The following is a 20106-nucleotide window of genomic DNA, read 5'->3' on the forward strand; positions in this document are numbered from 1 at the left end:
AAAAAGACTGAAATATTAGGTCCATTCAATAAGTTTCCAGTAAGTACTTGCAGCGAGAGCGTAAAATAAAAACAGAGAGTAAAATTGAGGGCAAAAGAAAATTTTCAGAAAAAGTTATTGAACGCAAAACTAGTAAAAAATTGCAACTTAAGCCATTTTGACACTTTCTGACGGTTAAGTTTTGGCGCGCAATTTTTTTTTTAATTGGGAATAGTTCATAAGTCATAAAAGTAAAAATATATACAATAGATTTAATTTTTTATCCATCTTTTGATTTCACTAATTATGTTTCATCAAATCATCCTCTTAAACAGTTTGTTTACATTTGAGTTTGAAACATAACTTTACTTTTGGACTCCTGAAAATTCCTGCTAGTAAAATTTTTACTTGCATAAATTTGCAACGCTCTCGAATTCGCTAACTCTTGCAAATATTTTGGGTAATTGAATGCATTTTCAGTAAAAACTTGCAAGTACTAGCAAGTTAAGCAGTCAAGCAGTGCTAACAATCCGTAACAATTTTTTGATATTGAATGGACCTATTCGACATTTTCGACAACCGAACCCCTAACCAAATTTCTACAAGAAAAAAAATTAGTAAAAAACAACGCGATTATTTAGCCCCTTTAAACTTGCACATTATTGCCCTGAAATTTAATGGGCTAAAAAATCTGAATAGAAAGTTGAAAATCTAGCTGAAAATTTGCAGATTGTTTATAATTTTTGCACAATTTTTGTGGATTTATATTTTGTTTGTTAATGAGCTTGGCTTCTATGGAAAAATAATAAACATTAAATAAACGAAAGAGAAACAGCCAAAATCGATCGAAATGTTGATGACTTATTCAGCTGATCACAAGTGTATGTATAAAATGATTTTTATATTAACGATCTCAAACCAGTTTCCAATGAATTTTAAATGTGCTCTGTCGAAATGACATTTTAATATACCTTACTTACATATGTACCGTTGTATACAATGAAAGTTTAATAAGAACAATTTTTTGTACATTCATTTGAAAAAGACGTTTTTGGGTAGGAAATGACGTTTTTTCAGACCAAAAGGGACGTTTTCTCATGCTGAAGACCTGGCAACACTGCTTACAAATATGGAATCCTATGCCCCTTTTTGTCTATTCTCTTTCTAACAGCGGACGTGCCTGCCAAACAGCGGACGTGCCTGCCAAACTGAAAAGCATGATGGCGGCAGTGTTTGGCAGGCACGCTCGACGATGCGATCGGCAATGGAAGGTAAGAAATGGAAGATGGATGACATGAGAATGAAAGAATTATGAAATAGCAGAATGTCGAACCAAAACGAATTTCAAAAACCTGACAATGCGAATGACGTCAAAATGAAAGAAATGTCGAAACAGACGAAATAGATGACAGGCACGTGTTCAAGGGTTTCGTGCAACAAAAAGAGTTGTTGTGTTGCGCCATTCAATATTAAAAAAATTTTAATGTGGTTAAATACGCTTTTTTAAAAAGTTGAAAAAATTACATATTTCGCCAGCCAAAAAGTGTATAAATAAATATATAGCATCTTGCTAGAAGATTTAAATGATGATAAAAACATTAGAAAGTAAAACCATTCTCTAAATTCGTCGGCCATAATTTTTTTCGGACGTTTACAAACATTCGAAAATCATATAAAATTCAAAAAAAAGTGAAACTGTTCACAATTGTTGTTGTTTGAGATTTAAAATCAGAATGTGTGTGTGAGCTTGAGTTCGAATTTTAAAATTATATTGCTGGCAAAGGTCAGACTGTCTCTCAATGATTTTACCTTGTAATGTTTTTATCATGGTAAAAATCAAAATATTTTATAAGAAATTTGTTGACCGTTTTACAACGGCATTTAAAGCTTTTCTTGTTCAAATTGAAAAGATTTCCTCCTTCGCACACTTCTCTCATTCTTTTTTACCGTAGTTTTCATGATAAAAGCATAGTAAGGTAAAACCGTTCCCTCAATGCATCGGCCATGATTTTTTTTGAAGTTTGCCAACATTTTAAAATAGTATAAAATTGAGAGTAAAAAAAGGAATTGTTCAAAGTTGTTGTTGTTTGAGATTGAAAATGAGAATGTGTGTGTGAGTTTGTGTGTAAAATTTTAAAATTAAATTGCTTGCAAACGTCAAGAATATAAAAAATTCTTCTCGGCGGTTCTACCTTTCTATTTTTTTTATCATGATAGTTATTATTCTGTTGACATTTTAATTTCCATACATTTTATGTCGTTGCCAATACATTGTTTTCCGGCGTTTCCTCTGTGAACTACATTCATAAAAATATTACTAATTTTGGTTTATATTTTTTTCATCTTGCTATTGCTGAATATCAAAAAGGAATTAATAAATAATAAAAAGTTAGTTACAATTTTAGTGAATGGTTCTTGCAAATAATAGTATTTTGTGGTTGAAATGACTTGATCGCCGGCAGGAACTAATCAAATTTTTTGCCAAAACCAAAGCAGACGGGAAGGAAAAATGTTGTTCGTTAACGATTTGTCCGAAATATCGTTCTTGAAACGCGCTACTGCTCACTAAATTTGTAAAAATCAAATTTTTTTCACTTAATTGTTATATTTTTCTTCATTGTGGTGAATTTCCACATCATCACAGTAGCTGGCTGTCAAACCGAAACCAAAAAAATACCAGAACATTCAGGGCGCAATCTTCTTTTCTATGATTATTGTACTGCTACTTTGAGTTTCTAAATTTTGACAATTCTGATCTAAAAGTAATCGAAACCTCAGAAACTTTAAATGCACTGCAATTCACTAATACCTACTTCCGCAAAAATCACATTTTTGCGTTTTTTCCTTGTTAAAAGTCATATATTTTTATCGCCTTATTCATAAAAAAACAAAAATTTTAAAAAGCTTTTTAAATTGCCGTATGCAAACATTTTCAAATTTATAAACCTTTTTTAAAGCTACTTTAGTATACTTCTAGTCTAAATATATTTTTTAATATAAACTAGCTTTTTTAATGCTAAAATAAATCAACAATCTCAAGATTTATAAAAAAATTGTCTTCAAAAAATACGTTCCAAAGCATCGCTGTTGATATCATAATTCAAATGCAAATTGGAATAGAAATTTTGATGCAAAAGATTTTCCGCGATATTCATCACACAAATTTGTCACCTTACTTGTCCGTATGTCGCTCTGGAAAGAAATATATTTTAATTTATATGTTCTCTTAAAAGTAAATGGAAATTTACCTATTTTTTCCATCGGCAGGCACAAAACAGAAACAATCACAACGAATTTTACACACATTGTTGTATTTTAGCGCAAAACGATAAGTTTCACAAATATTTTAAATTATTGCCTGGAATATACACATTCATCGTTATTATTAGAAATGCAAGACTAGGCATGCATTTTTAATTTCTTACTTAATCAATTCAAATGAATAAAAGCACATTTTTCTTAAATACTTCTCAATTTACATTTTAAAGTTTTTTCTGAAACATGAATGTAACTCTGTGCGGAGAATGAGAGAATTGAAAATGGTGATCTCAGCTGTTTTCAAATGTAAATAAACGAAATGGCGCTTTCCATACTTGTAAGCCTATACAATGGTCGCCAGGCAACGAAAACAAATGGTTGTTATAAAATTCGTTCAGCGATCGCAAATACAAATGAAATGAATTTATTTGAATCAAATGAAAACGAATTTTTCTGAACACTGTAAAAAATTAAATTCAAATTGTTTAGAAAGTTAAATCAATTAGTAAAATATAAGTATCAATCGAGGTAGTTTTGAAAAAGCTTTATTTCTCATCTCCATAAAGGAGGGTTCCCTCCTGTTAAGAAAATCAAACCAAATTTGAATAATGGAATTAGGCAATTGAAGTATGTGTCAAAATATGGGTGTAAGACGAAAAAGATTTAACAAGGTGGTATGTAGCTTGCAAATATTTTGAAGAGGGCTGCCAACTGTTTTAAAAGCCGAATCGCATTAATTTATTTTTGCCGCATTTCGAAAAATTGTGCTTGTTCACACTATCGGTATATGAAATCCGCCGAAAATCGGCCCATTGTGCCGATAATGGGATCTTAGCTTTAGCAAAGTTAATTTAGATCAAACTGCTACGAAGAAAAAAAATTTGTAGTAGGGAAATTTTCATGCAGTTTACTTCTACACACAGTCTTGTCCCATTTTGGATTTCAGGTTTTGTTGCCAGGGCCAAGGCACGCGATACTGCATTAAAATAGAGCTCAGATTCTCTAAGTCACTGACATCACCATCTCGGGCTGCGTGCTCACGGTTTAATCAACGTGTCTGTCCGTCCACCATGTTCGTCGATTGGTCTAGCCGTCGGTCCGTTCGTCTGTCTGTCCATCAGCAGTCTGTTCGGCCGTCTGTCCGTCCGTCCGTCCGTTATGCCGCGTGTCATTCATAACACACAATTCGTTTCTTCTTTTAACACTTCGTGTTAACTTCTTTACTTCACAAAGCTCACATGTTTAATGTTCCTTAAATTATGCCTTAGCTCAATTATTCGCGAATAAAATTGATTCTGATTTACCAGACTTGTTTTGGCCCTGCTAGAGATAATGAATGGAAGAATATGTAATATATAAAGTTGCACGTTATTACAATCTTGCTCTTATAACATATATTGTCACATTTGGCTCGCTACCCTATAACCCTTCTTCCTAAGGCGTCTATGGAATCAAGCCCATACATGTAATATACACATTCGCGATCTTACTCCACTTACGCCTACCACTCTTCGATACCCTCCGCGCTCTATATATGTAGATAATTCATAGAGCCACAAAAAATCTAAATAAAATTAATCAATGCAATACGTTCTTACATCTACATACAATGGCTAATTATGTCCACAGTATGCTACAATTCAATGAGAAACTATGGGTCTGAAAAAATTCCAATCTCGTTCCTTCTCTCTTAATCCCTTTACTTATTTTATTTAATTTTATTTTTGTGTATCATTATAATTCTGTTTCTACTTTTCTTTCTCCTATTGTGTTTCTTTCATCCGAAAGTTGAACTGACGTCTATTTATCGAAAGGTACACATACATACATGCCCGCGGTAACCCTTTGTAAACGTAGGCACGCATTAAGAATACTAAATGCTTTTCGTGTAAGTATTCGAGCCGTCAAATTCTTCATAGAAACAAATTCTTTCTCCGCCAAGGGATTTCGGCTTGCTCTCATGGCAAATAAATTGTGCTGTTTTAATCGTATCCTAATGTCTCACAATCCATGAATTTCTCGGTCGCTGCTAGGGATTATATCATGTCTTCACGGCTCAGTGCCACTTCCATTTTCGAATATTAAGTTTATTTAACCTTAAACCCCAAAGGAATTTTCATGTTGATTAATATTTCACACTATTCTCCTCGGATTTATAAAATTTTACCTGGATTATTTCAGATAAAAGTCTTTACCAGACGTCTTATCTCGCAGGGCCAGTAAGTACAAAGAGTGGAAATGCGGAGGTTGGCTGCGATTTACCCTACCCAATGCTAAGGCTGCATTCGGAAAGCAGTTTCTTCCACCCACCAGAGCTGCATTTCTTTCTTTAAGGACAGGTTGCCGAACACCTGGCCTAGCAACTTGCTCATTCACCATCGATCGCCAAAGTTTTTTTTCCGGTTTGCAAACATATTTTGTATTTCTCGGTTAAGTTGAAGTTTGTGGAGACTTTAATTTCCAACATTTTATATTGTAAATAATTAGCAAAAAGTTCGAAAAATTGGTACATCTTCACGGGTTTCGCCATTTTTCAACGACTAAACATAGTGGTGTGAGGGAAGCGGCGTAAAATTAATTTCCCATAACGTCACCCGATACAGTACTATGGCCAAAATTCTATAGGACGAATTGCAAAGGTTAAAGTTCTGAACACATTGAAAACGACGAGCTACGAACCACAGCTTCCAATATGTTATCTTCATTATCTAAACGCTTTGTCGATGACGACATGATTTTTTTGAACATCATGAATTTATTCGAGTTTGACATAAAAGAAGAGGAAGAACCTTATCTGTCGCCTGAAAAATAGAAATAGATCTAATCTGGTCACAACCACAGCCATCGCGTAGCCCGGTCGTTGCCAAAATAATAATCTATATAAGAGCAGCGTTGCCGTTTTGTTCCAATTGGGCCAAAATTGGTAGCTTCATTCTGCGTTGGTAGCTTGGTTGGTTTGATGAAGCTTTTGGTAGGCAAAAATATTTTGAAAATACAACCAAATTGAACATTAAATTTGTTCGCTTAATTTAGGTTTACACGTTCAAAACACTGCTTACACATATAAGATTTCTTTATTTTTTTCTACATATATTTTTTAAGCATAAAATTTTCTGCAAACAAAAACTTACTTCCCAAAGCTATAACCGATTAGCTGTTAAAATTAACGAGGAATTACCTATCGTCTTGAAAGAAAAATTTGGTATAGGCAATTTGCAAAGTGTGTGTGTTTGGTAAAAAAGGGTGAGTGCATGCAAATTGAATCAAATTTGGAATTTTTTTTATTGTAATGCATAAAATGTTTGCTTTTGTTTTTTCACACACAAAAAAAAAATGTTTGATGTGCATTGAATCAATCTCAAAGGTATTAGCATATTTTACAAAAGTTTTTTTATACAATAACTTAATTATTTTATTTAAAGGCCCGAATTTATTTAGTTAAATCTTAAAGATTGGTGTGAATAACTAACCAATACTGTAAACAATATTATGTGTAGTTTTAATTTTTACTGCTAATTTGTGTAGCTAAAAACCCCGCAAACTCGTGAAATCTCGTTTTAATGATGGAAAAATTTTGGTAGTTTGGAAACTGATGTGGTAGGCGTTTTGGTACCTAAAAATATTTTCAGGTGGAAACACTGTATAAGAGTACAGCTGTGGTCTGTAGCTCGTCGTTTTCATTGTGTTCGGGCTATGAGGTATTAAAATGATAACAAAGATGTCCCCCATTGAAAACAGAAAAAAAAAATCAAAGGTTCTGAATCGAATCTCGAATTTTTCCAACCTGACCTAAGATTCATAATAAGCGGCCCCAAAGACCCCCACGGTGGGCAGGAAGCGAAGATAGGTTGCATAAAAATGTCGACAAAATCTGAAAGCAGGGTTGTATTTGTTGATATCTTAAGGTTAAGAATCCGCTTAAATTGAAATCCTAGCTGCTCCTGTTTTAAAGATATCCACATTTTATATACTTCTGATAGGATATATTTGGAAGGCGTACTTCTCGATAATTAGAGCATATTTATACGAAAAGAAATCTCATACAAATCTGTTCCCCTTTTTTAACTCACTAAAACGGATCAAATCAATGTGAAACATTTTCATTTTTTCCTACCGAAAGAATAATTGATCGAGATTTATTGGGCGCTACCGGTATACAACTTAGATAAAACACCACAATTGCCTTTTTCTGTAGCGTGAACTTTCTCATTACAAACACCTTTAATATCGCAATATATGTATGTATGTATACAATATTGTATGCTATATAATACGGTAGTAATGTTTTATTAAAGGTTTGTTGCTATAAGCAAGTAGCGCAGGCAAGTCGCACTGCGCTTGTGCAAGAAATAAAAATGCTCTAACTTAGGCCAACGGTACTCCGCATAATAAGTAAATAAATTCAAAGCTTGTATGAGATTTATTTTGGTATTTATGTACTCTTCTGTCAGGAAATAATGACTATTGTACATCCAGAACACAAATGCGATCATAAAGAAAATCGGATGAAAGTATGCGCTTTGTGTGTAGGGCTGCCAGACGTCCCAGTTTTCCCGGACATGTCCCGGTTTTAAACTATTTGTCCCGGTGTCCCGGTCCAACCTTAAAATGTCCCGGGTTTCATTTAAGTGTCCCGGTTTTCGATTTGATTGCACAAATTTTGCTTAAAAATGACTACGCTGAGAGAAAAAGGCGTTGTAATATTAAGACAAATTTTATGAATTTACTGGGGGAAATAACGCATAGTAAACATGAATATGTTTTATTTGATTATCGTTTTGAAATGTTCGTACTTAAAAACAATACTTTCATACCACGCACACGTGGTGTTGAATCAAACTGAACATTTGAGTGCACATTTACATGTCTGGCTGTAGCTGAGTGCACGAAGATGCTTGCCACAATTTGCTAATTTCCAGAGCGTCAGGGTTCAAATCCCATTACAGACAGCATGGAATTTAAATAATTTTTTTTAACTTAATTATGAAAAAGCATCCGTTAAGTGCAAGCGCTTCATTTAAATATTGGCGTATTTCAATTGAATATTTCTATACTAAATACTAAAATTTGTATACTTAAATTATTACGAGTTGGGTTGGTGCTTTTTCATATGCGATTTTTTTTTTAAATGTAGCACGTTTTGCATAAGCAATAGTTGATGATTAATATAAGTATGTACCTAAATACGTTAAAATGACATGCACAGAGTTTTACAATTATAGCAAAAGCCAGAAGTTTTGAAACAAGCTCACAGCAACGAAACAAATGACTGATATTTTAATGTTACCTTGTATTTGTTTTTTTTTTTTTCGTGAAACCTAGATTACTTATAAGTACCGTGCCGTACAAAATTATTGGCTCGGAGACACTTTCATCTGATCACAATTTCTAATCACATCTTTTAGAAAAATGTTTAAAATGTAGCTTTTGAGCCAATTAGTAAAGTGCAAGTCTGAAGTTACCAGAAAATTTCGTTGATTTTTTGCAATTATTTATTTTTTGCTGACAGTGTCTTCCACATACAAAAAAATGTCCAACATAGTTTGTATGGAAGAAACTCTCAGTAAAAACAATACCAAATATATTGCCTCGTTCAAAGCCATGAGCAAAATCGTGAATACATGGTTTTCCGCAAAACAAGCGGATCTTAGTAATTTTGATAAAAATCTTAACGAACTCCGCACAGCTTTGAAAAGTACTGGAATTTCTCAAACTGTCAAAATCCATTTTATCCTTAAACATTTAAAGCAATCTATTTCATTCTTGAATAACGATGGTTTAGGATTATGGTCCGAGCAGGCCGGGAAGTCAGTTCATAGGGAATTCATTAAATTCTGGGATAGATTCAAAATAAATATGATTGATAAACCAACTTTTGTGAGTCGCCTGAAGAAAACTGTAATGACATTTTCATTCCAGCATATATAAAAACTTAACTAAATAATAAAATATTTAAATACTAAAATGCGTGACTATATTATATGGTAAGCCAACAAAAAAAATAAAAGGAAACAAAAAACAAATATAAAAAAATAAAGCAAGAAAAAAATATAAAAAAAATAAAACCAAAAAGACCAAAAAAAGAACAAAGAGGTGCAAAGTAAGTTGCGTCTACGTGGTGCGCCTTGGAAACGATTGAAACCGGCTAAAAACTTACATAAACTTATATTTTCACATAATATATATACACACATTTACTCACACATACATTGTTGAATATTTAATTCACAAGGATGTTTTTCTCTTTCGCAAAAGTCGGTCCTATCATAACTATGTAAAATGTGGATATCTTTAAAACAGGAGCAGCTAGGATTTCAATTCAAAGGGATTCTTAACCTAAAAATATCAACAAATACAACCCTGCTTTCAGTTTTTGTCGACATTTTTATGCAACCTATCTTTGCTTCCTGCCCACCGTGCTCCACAGCAAATGAATCGAATTAATTTTTTTAATTTAATTTAATTTCCTTTGTTAGTGCCGGGCTCTCCGGGTGCAGACGCTGAGTTTCTGCTTAACTCTGAGAGGCCTTTTCTGTGCAAAGTGTGTGCTGAAGCTGGGCTATTTTCTAATTGCTCCCCGCCTTTTCCTGTTATTCTTAACGATAGTGTTGTTGCTACTAATGCAATTGCTTCGGATGCCTCTAGCAAAGAAATCGGTGCCCAACGTAATAACAACCTCCCACAGCAGCACAAAATTCTTAAAAGTGCCTCCCCTAATCAACTAACTGGTATAGCAAGTGGGTCTTTCGAAAATGCCAACAATAACATTAATCTAAACCAGTGGTCAGTGATCGGACTTATACCACATTGTGGTAGATCTGCCACTTTTTTGAGCATGTACCACATCTACCACTCAAGGTTCTGAAATCTACAACATATTCGCGTTTTTGAGTAGTTTTATTTTTGCTCAACATAATTCCGCATTCCCGGTGACGATAAAATTTCTCAAATAAAAGTAACAAAGGCAAATGGGACAATAAAATAAAGTCTAAAATAGTAAATTTTCTCAGTAATAAATTTTTCGACAGGAAACGTGGTTTTATTGTATTAAATTGCAAAATATATGATTTATAAAAAGAATAATAGCGAAAATGTTAAAAACGGCGACTTTTGTGAAAGTATTAGCAAATTTAAGTGCATCTAAAGTTTCTGAGGCGTTGTTTACTTTTACTTGAGAATTGTCAAAATCGGCATATCCCAATCAGCTGTTTCTGGAACGTGCCACATTTGTTCGCTACTTCGTGATAAAAAGAAAAGGTGGCAGCACTCCGCAAGGTTGCAGAAATCTCTTAAAATATGTTCGAAAATTATCTTGATATTGAAGGAACTGCTTTACACTGTCAAGGAAAAAAATTGTCAAAACTCAATCTTGCACTTTGTTATACTAAATTTTTTTTAGAGTCTAATTAAGAAGTTTGCAATTTAGGTGAAACCTTGCAAAATTTTTTAAAAGTTTGTACAAAGTTTGGTCCATGCCCAGAGATCTACCACATTTTTTTCCAGATTCTACCACAGAATTTTTTTTAAGTCCGATCACTGCCAGTGGTCGGCGCTTCATACCACAATTTTGGATGATCACTTCACACGTATTCTTACTCTCTATCGTTTAGTCGTAGTGATAGAACTTTTTAGAAAAGTATCGATACTAGTACTCACATAGAATACTCTAGAAAAGAATCGATGCCAGTACTCATATTTGCAAAAAAGTATCGATAATACTCGTACTTCCAAGTATTCTCAAAGCAAAACCAAAAGGCAAACAAAAATCAGATTGCTTTGCTTTTTTGACCTCTTCCTATTTGTAAATTGAATAGTCGCTGCTTTTAATAGTTTTAATCTGATTTAAGGGAGTTTTTTTTTAGGAGTAGGGTGGGAGTGTCATTGATAAAATTACAGCGAGAGAAAATTTTTCTTACAAAACCTTTCATTATTGAATCATGGGCTATTATTCTTATTAAAATTCTTAGTATAAAATTTGTCGGCTTTAGTGGTTTCCTGGCGGGACATAATTTATTTTATAGCGAAACTACTATTTAATTCTTTTAAGTGGATAAATAACCTTTACAAAAATACCAAACACGTTCACATTGCAGACAAAGAAATTTCCGATTTTTGCCCACTTATGCGGAACTCTGCGTCGCACAAAAAAATGTTCGTACAAGAGTTGTGGAGAGTGAGTTAGGTAGAAATTAATAAATCGGTTACTGGCATATACAGTGACGGGCAAAACTGTAACATGGTGCAACACTTTTTACTTCAGCCATCGCTATCTTTCCAAGTTCTAACGACTTTCATACTTTTGTTGTATATTCTTGTTGGTACATCCCTACTCCCTCTCTCATAATGATTTGAAGTCAATGCAACAACAATAAAAAAACCAGCAGACAAAAATGTAAATTAAGGCAGATGTTACAGTTTTGCACTCATATATTTTTAAGAACTTTTTAACAATTTTCACGAAAAAAAAGAACTACTAACACAATGTTCAGTACTATTTTACTTGTTTCAGTTCCTGGATGCGATTTGGCATACCTTATTTGTATCTTTGTAAAAATTCTGGAGGTATATCCTTAGTTTGCTTTCACAGGTCATGTACTCGATTTTACGGACTTTGATACTTATTAAGCTGTGCTTTTAGTTGATTTCGGAAATTTTCGATGAGATTCATGTCCGCGGATTGTGGAGGTCATTTCAAATTAGCAAATTTTTGCTTTTGTATCCAGGCTTTGCGAACATATGCAGTGTGTTTTGAGTGATTTTTCAGCAGAAACTCTCATTTTTTCGACTAAATCTTGCAAATTTTGTTGAAATATAAACAGATACTGTTCCTTACGCATTATGCGTAGTAACGGACCAACAAAATTTTTTAAATACAACCCCAAACAATTAAGATCCTACCACTGTGATTCACAGTTTGCCTTACATGATGCGCATGGGCTTAATTTGGGTTTTTGATCCAATACCATGCCCGGCGATCTGATTGAAAGCGATTAATTTAGTCTTGTCAGACCAAATAACCTTCAATTGAAACTTAAAAATATGTTTTTTATTGCATTCTGAACGGCCTAACATATCCCAATAGGCAACGGTTCGGGTTTCGTGCGATGCAGCGAAACGCTGCCACACTCGCACATGTATTATGATCAAATTTGTTTTTTTCTTCTTTATTATGCCTTTGCGCTCAATTTGGCAATTCTTCGCCTCGCTGTCTATTGATTTGCATTAAAGTTTAATACCTTAAGCGCTTCTGTAATAGTGGCTGCATCGCTACTTGCTGCTAAGTTCACAAGATATCGTATCGTAATATCTTATGACAGACTTCCTTTGTCCTTGGGAACACTTTAGGCTATATTTTTTCTCAGTATTAACATTTTCAAGTAGCAAATTCCAAAATTGTTTGCCACTTTTCGTGCGGTCCCGCCTTGCCGCAGTAAATCTATTATTAACATTTATGGTTCCTGATTAACTATGTTATTTACTGGTGATCACTTCTTCAATAAATTAGAATAGAAGAAAAAGTCATATGACTTCCAACTAAGTAAGAGATAACTGTCAAATGCAAAACTGGGAGTGAGTGTAAAACTGTAACATCTGCCTTAATTTACATTTTTGTCTGCTGGTTTTTTTATTGTTGTTGCATTGACTTCAAATCATTATGAGAGAGGGAGTAGGGATGTACCAACAAGAATATACAACAAAAGTAAGAAAGTCGTTAGAACTTGGAAAGATAGCGATGGCTGAAGTAAAAAGTGTTACACCATGTTACAGTTTTGCCCGTCACTGTACATTTGTGGTCATAAAAGGGCCACGTCCAAAATCCAGAAATGCATAATAATCTAATTTTCTGCTCAGTAGTTACTGATTTATCGCTGTTTTCGTGTTTCTGTAAATGTCAATTTCAAAGTTTTTCAACCAATATCTTAGCTGACACAAGCAAGCTACTGAGATACAGTATTTCATCATAAGTGGGCGGGGTCACGCCCCATTTCCAAAATTTTCATAATATTATTTTGTACCAAAATTTTACTTCACATACTAATTTTCAGCAATTTGGATCCAACATTTACTGAAATATCATAGTTTTTGCATTTTTCGAAAATAGCTTTATATGCGAAGTGGGCGTGGTTACCGGCCGATTTCGCCCATTTTCAATAGCAACCTACCTTGGTTAAAGGGAAACCTACATACCAAATTTCATTGAGATATCTCAATTGTTGCTCCAGCTGCTGGCTTAATCGACATTTATTTTTAGTCAGATGATTTATGTATACATTTGTCTATATATGTCTCGATTCCTTTTGGCTGTTACAAACAACCGTTATGCGAACAAAATTATAATATCCTTGTGCACAAGTGCGGTCGGGTATAAAAATCTCAAACAAAAGCTTGATTGTTCGGACTTAAACTTATAAAAGCAGTGCCTGTTGAATTTATAAATAGAAACAGCTCACAAAAGCAAAGCAATTTGAGTTTTGATTAAAATAAAAAAATAGTTGAAAGTAATATTATTGACTCGTTTTGTAAATATGAGTACTGGCATCGAATCCTTTTTATATAAGTACTAGCATCGATACTTTTTTCATAATATCTCTCACTATATATTCCCTTGTTTCTTTATAGGGTGTCGCATAGTGCCAAAGTGAATATCTACGGGCTTCCATTTATTCGAGAAATGCCGAAAATAACTGGTATATCGGGCTCCGACTTAGTTGTGAAATGTCCAGTTGCTGGCTACCCCATCGATAAAATTCACTGGGAGCGTGGTAAGTATTACATATATATAAAGATTAATGGTAACCGAGATCGTTAGCATCTAAGTTTTCATCGCAGTACTCTCTTCCTAACTACAACCTGTTTCACTTGAATATTATAAATACAAGAGACTGTTGCTTTGCAATAAGGCATCAGTAGTGCATTTACGAACAAGAGTTTCATTATCTATAATTGCAAGGAAAACTTTAACGCTACATTCTGTGGTTCATTTCGTTACGATATATACCCAAAAGTTGGGGTCCAACTCGAACACCCTTACTCATGAAATTTGATGTGTAAACATATGCGTACGGCTCGGCGAAGATAAAAATATGTTTACATACAAATACTATAATCGCAATCAAAGTTCGATTGTTAATCACCCCGTTTTCAGAGGCAAATCTCAGATTACTAGCCGTAAAATTTCTTGTACTTCTCACAACTTACAGAAAAAATAAGTTTCTTCTCTGTGCCACCGCAATCACTTTTTTCTGCTATATTAAGCAATTTAAATATATATTAATTTAATATTTTACTAAAAATGCCTTTAAAAACCAAGGAGAAGAGGTACATAGCGTACATTTTTGTTTACTTTTACATTTGGGTGTTTCCATGAAAATGTCAACCAGGACTGAAAAAATAAAAACAACTGAAAAGGGTTTTTAAGACGAATTAATAAGAGAAAAATACTCGAGTTTTTATATTATAGAAGTATTTCAGCTTATTGGAATTTTAAAACTCAAAAATGGAAGAGTAAAACTGAATGTCTCTCGACTCAGTTTTCTCTAATGAAATGAACTATTTTCTCTTTCCTATTACCTAATTTAAGAGATTTGAAACATTACAATTACATCTTAAAATCAAATTTGCAATAACAACTAACTATAAAAATGAGAAAAAGGAGAAGTTAGAGCTCGAGTAACGGTAATTTTTTGATTTGCTTCTGATAGAATTCTAATGTCGCGTACGTTATGCATAAACATTGTTTGTCTATGTCATTTGTATATTGGCAGTCGCAGGTAATGCAGATTACAATTCTTAAGCGAGAATTCTTCTAGTTAAAGATACACAGTAAAAATTTCTTTCCAACCGAAGTAAAAAGATATTTTATCACCCTTTAAATCTTGTCGCATACGTTATTTTAAGTACGAAAATTTCAATCAAATACATCAAAACCAATGTTAATTGCAACTTTTCCATTTAAATTATTTAGAATAGTTGTAAAACAATGAAACGGTGGCGAGAAGAGTTCTTAATAAATACATTTTATTACTTACGAGAAAAATTGTCGCGTACGTTATTGTTTTTTTTTTTAATATAAAACTAGCCAGAGATAATTTCTCTTAAAATATGAAAGGATTGTAAAGGTACATTATTTAGCTTAGTTTAGGAATTTTTAAAGAAAAGAAAAACTCCCATGATTCGCAGACTTTCGCATATATGCGTGTTTCCATGAAAATGTAAACCGAAAATGCAAGCAAATGAATTCAAACGGCTTTATAACTTTAAGTTTCTTATTCAGATGGCGGAAAAAGGTTTTGAAAACGCGAAAAGGTGGAGAGAAGAACTGAAAAAATTTAATTTAGTATGTGTTACTAGTAAAAATATTGTATGTACGCGTACGTTATGTCGCGTACGTTATTATAATTTTTTTTTTAATAAAAACTAACCAGAGATAATTTCTATCAAAAAATGGAAGGATTGTAAAGGTACATTATTTAGCTTAGTTTAGGAATTTTTAAAGAAAAGAAAAACTCTCATGATTCGCAGACTTTCGCATATTTGTAGATATGCCTTAAAACCACTTATTTTTTTGTCGCGTACGTTATCACCTGGTTTTGAACGGATATTTTCCACACCAACGTTTCGAGGCTGCTTATTTTTTTCTCAAACATAGTACCCTTTGGTTGCAACATAAACGTAATCTTTTTTTTCTGTAACTTCTATTTTTGATAGATTTACGTTACTCTATAAGCGTACGAATGTCGCGTACGGCTGTATGGAAACACCCATTTGACATTTGTCCTCTTCCTCGCAAATATAATCGATAAAACTATGTTGTACACCGAAAAGTTGTCGGCTTAATCTGAGATTATTTTATAATTATTTTGTATGGATCATGGCTTTTTCTAATTACATATTAGGGAGTTAAGCTCGAAAATGCGGATAATTTAGTTACATTTATTACATATGTATCACGATCCAGTATTATATCATTCTTGCTATTACTCCACCAAAGTAGGTACTTTTCTTTCTCTCATTGCGTACGAGAGATGCTTGCTGCTGCCAAAAGGGAGTAGCAAATCTATTCTCTGTATATGTACATGTAGTACTGTAAGTACTTGGGTATTTAATTTCAAATCTGGTTGTTAGCCTAGTTAGTTGATATCGTTTGCGGCGCTGGTCAGCGAAATTGAAAGAGTCAAAATAGAATATGGAAATTGACGATGTAAGGTAATGTTTACGGCCTTATTTATGAAAATAACGTAGTTGCGTAATGTGACATTTTCATAAAACATTTGTATTTAAACAGCTTTTTAAATCTACATATCGGCAAGGCCACGAAAAATGAAACCACATAGATTTTTTTTTTCTGTCACAAAGCCCAAATTTTTTTTTACATTTCAAATGTCAAATATGTATAGAATATGGCAGCACTGTATGCCAGTGCAAAATTTGTGTCTGCTTTGGCATTTTACATTGTTTTCATAAGTGGCACGTGCTAGGCGTAGTTGGAATATATACAATTGTCGGCGAAAAAGGTAAATTTTGTTGTTATTTTTTTGTACTTTGGGCAGATGATGACTTTTTTTGGATAGAATATAAATCAAACTTTTGATTAGCAAGCAAATTTGTGTACAAAGCTTGGCTTTTGGACCAATTAGGGCTTAAAGTAATCCGCCGCAAATAAATGGTGACGTTACTGACAAATTTTTATAAAACGTTTTTCTATGCATTAACTAATTAGAAAAGAGGTTGGATGAGCTGATTTTTTTTTGAGTATTTTTGGAAGTACTTTTATAATCAATGCTTAAATGATGCATTATTTGCATATAGCAGGGTATTTTTGCAAAAAAAGATTGCGTGACGTTACTGAAGGTTTTTATTTTATTTTTTTTTTACTTTTTTGCTTACTTATTTGGTATTTAATTGCTAGACTCCGATTCCTGGTGCACAAATAAAAGAAAGCAACAAATACCACGAGTACAAAAAGAAAAAGGCCGAAGCAATGAAAAAATTGAGGGCTAACAGAAAAGAGGAAGAAAAAGTAATGCCAATAAGTGAATTGGGAAAGGCGATTTCTATGCGCCGCGAAAGAAGCAAAAAATATCGACGGAAATTAAAACAATCAGTTAAAGACACCCAAAAAAACATTTCGTCTTCGAACCAAATCCGTACCATTGAGGACGAAATAGTAACTTATACTACTTCTCAGCAAGGATACAATTAAAATTTCTTTTTTTTTGTGATATTTTATGTTTATTTATGTTTAAAAAAAAAACTACAACTGAAGTGATGCTTTAATTTTGCAACAATTAAAAAGACTGGAATTAATAAAGACTTTTTTATTTTCCGATAATAATGTGTTTTTATTTTACAGAGTGTCCTGGCTTTAGTTCAAAATACTGACACAAAATTTTTATCACCATTTAGGAGGAAATTTCACAAATATTTCGAAAAAAAAACAGAAGTCAATTCGACATTTTTCGTACTAAATAGCCGCTAAGACTGAAAAGTAGGGAAAAATTACAAATTTTCATTTTAATGATGAAAAACTGGTCAAAAACCAATTTCAACCCTCAAGCTATACAAAATCATTGAAGAGATAATTTAATTAACTAACACTCTATCATACAAAAATCAGCTCTAAAGGGCAAGCCCGATTTACTACAATTTTTTTTATGAGGTTGCATCTTAAAACTCATCTACTATGATTTTTTGGGCGTTTAGGGTCCCTCTATTAACCCAAGAAAAAAAAGACCCGAAAATCCTAACGAAATTCGAAAGTGTGACGTTACCGACATTTTGCGTCACGTTACTGACACTGCTTTTATGTCATTTACGTGATTAAAACATAAAATATTAAGCCCACCTTTTGGATAAAAATCATCTTTCATCCTTCCTTTTTTAAAATACTGGGCAATAATAAACATGAACTCTTTTCAATTCGCTCATCTTTACACAAACGTTCAGTAACCTCAAAACACACGTCCAAAATCCGGTGACGTTACTGACGGCTTAAAATGGTCATAACTTCACAACAAAACGATACAGCAAAATTGTCTGCGTATGAAACAACAGTTATGACGAGAACTTTCATATGCCGCTCTCAAGTTGGGAGAAATAATTGTATTTTGTAAAGATATTGACCAAAATATGTATACGAGCGTGACGTTACTGACGGTGGCCCTGCCCATATGTATGTACTTAAATTTTTATTCAATTCAATTCAATTCAATTCATCTTTATTCAGTCTATGATTAAAAATCTTACAGACTAGATTACACAGATTACAAAAATAAGTATTATACGATAATAGTGTTAACATAGCAGTGCATGAACTAAACCTAAGAGTAAAACGATTCAAGCGTGGACTTAAATAAGGATCTTGATGATGAAAATTCGATATCGATCTTCTTGGAGATGTTATTAAATTCCGAGAGCGCTCTTAATATAGGCGCTAACGAATAATTATTAAAGTATTATTTCTCGTTTCTAATTTTGTATAAAACTATTTGCAGTCATTAACCAACAAATAAGTTGTCAAAAACAACTACTGAAGCAATGCTGCTATACGAAACAAAATTATTAGTGGCAAATCAAAAATTTCAAAAGTTATTGGGAAAAGTAAAGTGTGAAAAAAGTTAAAGTAAAGTAAAGTAACTATGTATCTTTATTTAATACTAGCTTATACCCGCGGGTTTCACCCTTTTATACAAATATGAAAAACAATTTCATGATTTTAGATTTTATTTCTGTGCCCATTTCGTTATAGCTCGTTATTTTTTAAGCGAGTTAAGGTATTACGGCCGTTTAAAACTATGAAATTATAAAATCTCGTCTGCGCGCTAGTCATACGAAAGATATCAATCCCTCTAAGTTTACCTCAAAATGGTTCCAGGTATACGACGCGTGAACGCGTAACCTTCTTGGAGGTGCCACGGCGGGTTTTAATATTTCCAACCACTTCTTATTACTGTAGCAAATGCCTCAAGACAGCTTTAGATTATAAGGCCGAACCCGGCTCTCCCTTATCCAGTTAACGAAATTTATTTTGTCAGTACGGCACTTATAAAATAAATCACCATAACAAATTTAAAATACTTATTATATATTAAGAAGTTTTTAGTATGTATGGGAGGCGACATGCCTCCTTTTTTAATAACTCACATTTTTTTTCCAGTATTCTTCCACAAACACTTCCAGGGATATGTGGCAAGAAAAAGTAAATTTGTACTGGAAGTGCCACGCCTCTTTTTCTTATAACCCTAATCTTCTTCCATGAATTTAGAATTGATTTTGCATACCCCAGCACCAAGTCCCAGTACTCTGCCATGAACACCTCTAGAGATAAGCAGTATAAAACAGTAAATTTGTACGGGAGGAACCATGTCCCCTTTTCGAATAACGCAAATTTTTCTCTATGAGTATGGAATTAATTTTGTATACACATCTCGGTGCCAAGTTCCAGTCCTCTGTAATAAACATCTCCAGAGATATGCATCATCAGTGTTGCCAACTTTTGATTTTCAAAAAGCACCAAAAACTTGTGAAAAAAGCGTTTTACCACACTAAAAGCACCAAATTTTTTTGAATCAAAGGCTGCTTTTTCATAACGGTTTGTATTTAACAAAAGCAAAAAATTGACAATATTTACATACATAAATCAATACACAAAACATTTTCGCTCATAACGATTGAATAGCCTCTACACATGCTATGATGACTCATGCTTATGACGCCGTATCGAAGTACTGCCCATTAAAGCTGGTATATCTCGAGAAAAAGAAAACGAATCGCAACAAACGAAAATGATGCCCTAAGTAGAAATGAGCAAAAAATTTGATGATTTCATTATTTAACCTCAAATATCGCCAAAACCGTGTTTTTGGCTCT

At 33.2% G+C, this 20106-nt stretch overlaps 1 protein-coding gene across 1 annotated transcript in view; it reads left to right on the plus strand.

The window, feature by feature from the left end:
• The window catches only part of LOC118749696 (Down syndrome cell adhesion molecule-like protein Dscam2), a gene marked incomplete at its 3' end in the record, with an annotated part of 267478 nt that overhangs the window by 37294 nt on the left and 210078 nt on the right, over positions 1-20106 (plus strand). Inside the window, 1 exon segment of the mRNA XM_036484490.1 lies at positions 13858-14000. Coding sequence (XP_036340383.1) covers positions 13858-14000 — 143 coding nt within the window.

The sequence above is a fragment of the Rhagoletis pomonella genome, unplaced genomic scaffold (genome assembly GCF_013731165.1).
Source record: "Rhagoletis pomonella isolate Grant_MI unplaced genomic scaffold, Rhpom_1.0 Rhpom_scaffold_00034, whole genome shotgun sequence".
Classification (NCBI taxonomy): Eukaryota; Metazoa; Arthropoda; class Insecta; order Diptera; family Tephritidae; genus Rhagoletis; species Rhagoletis pomonella.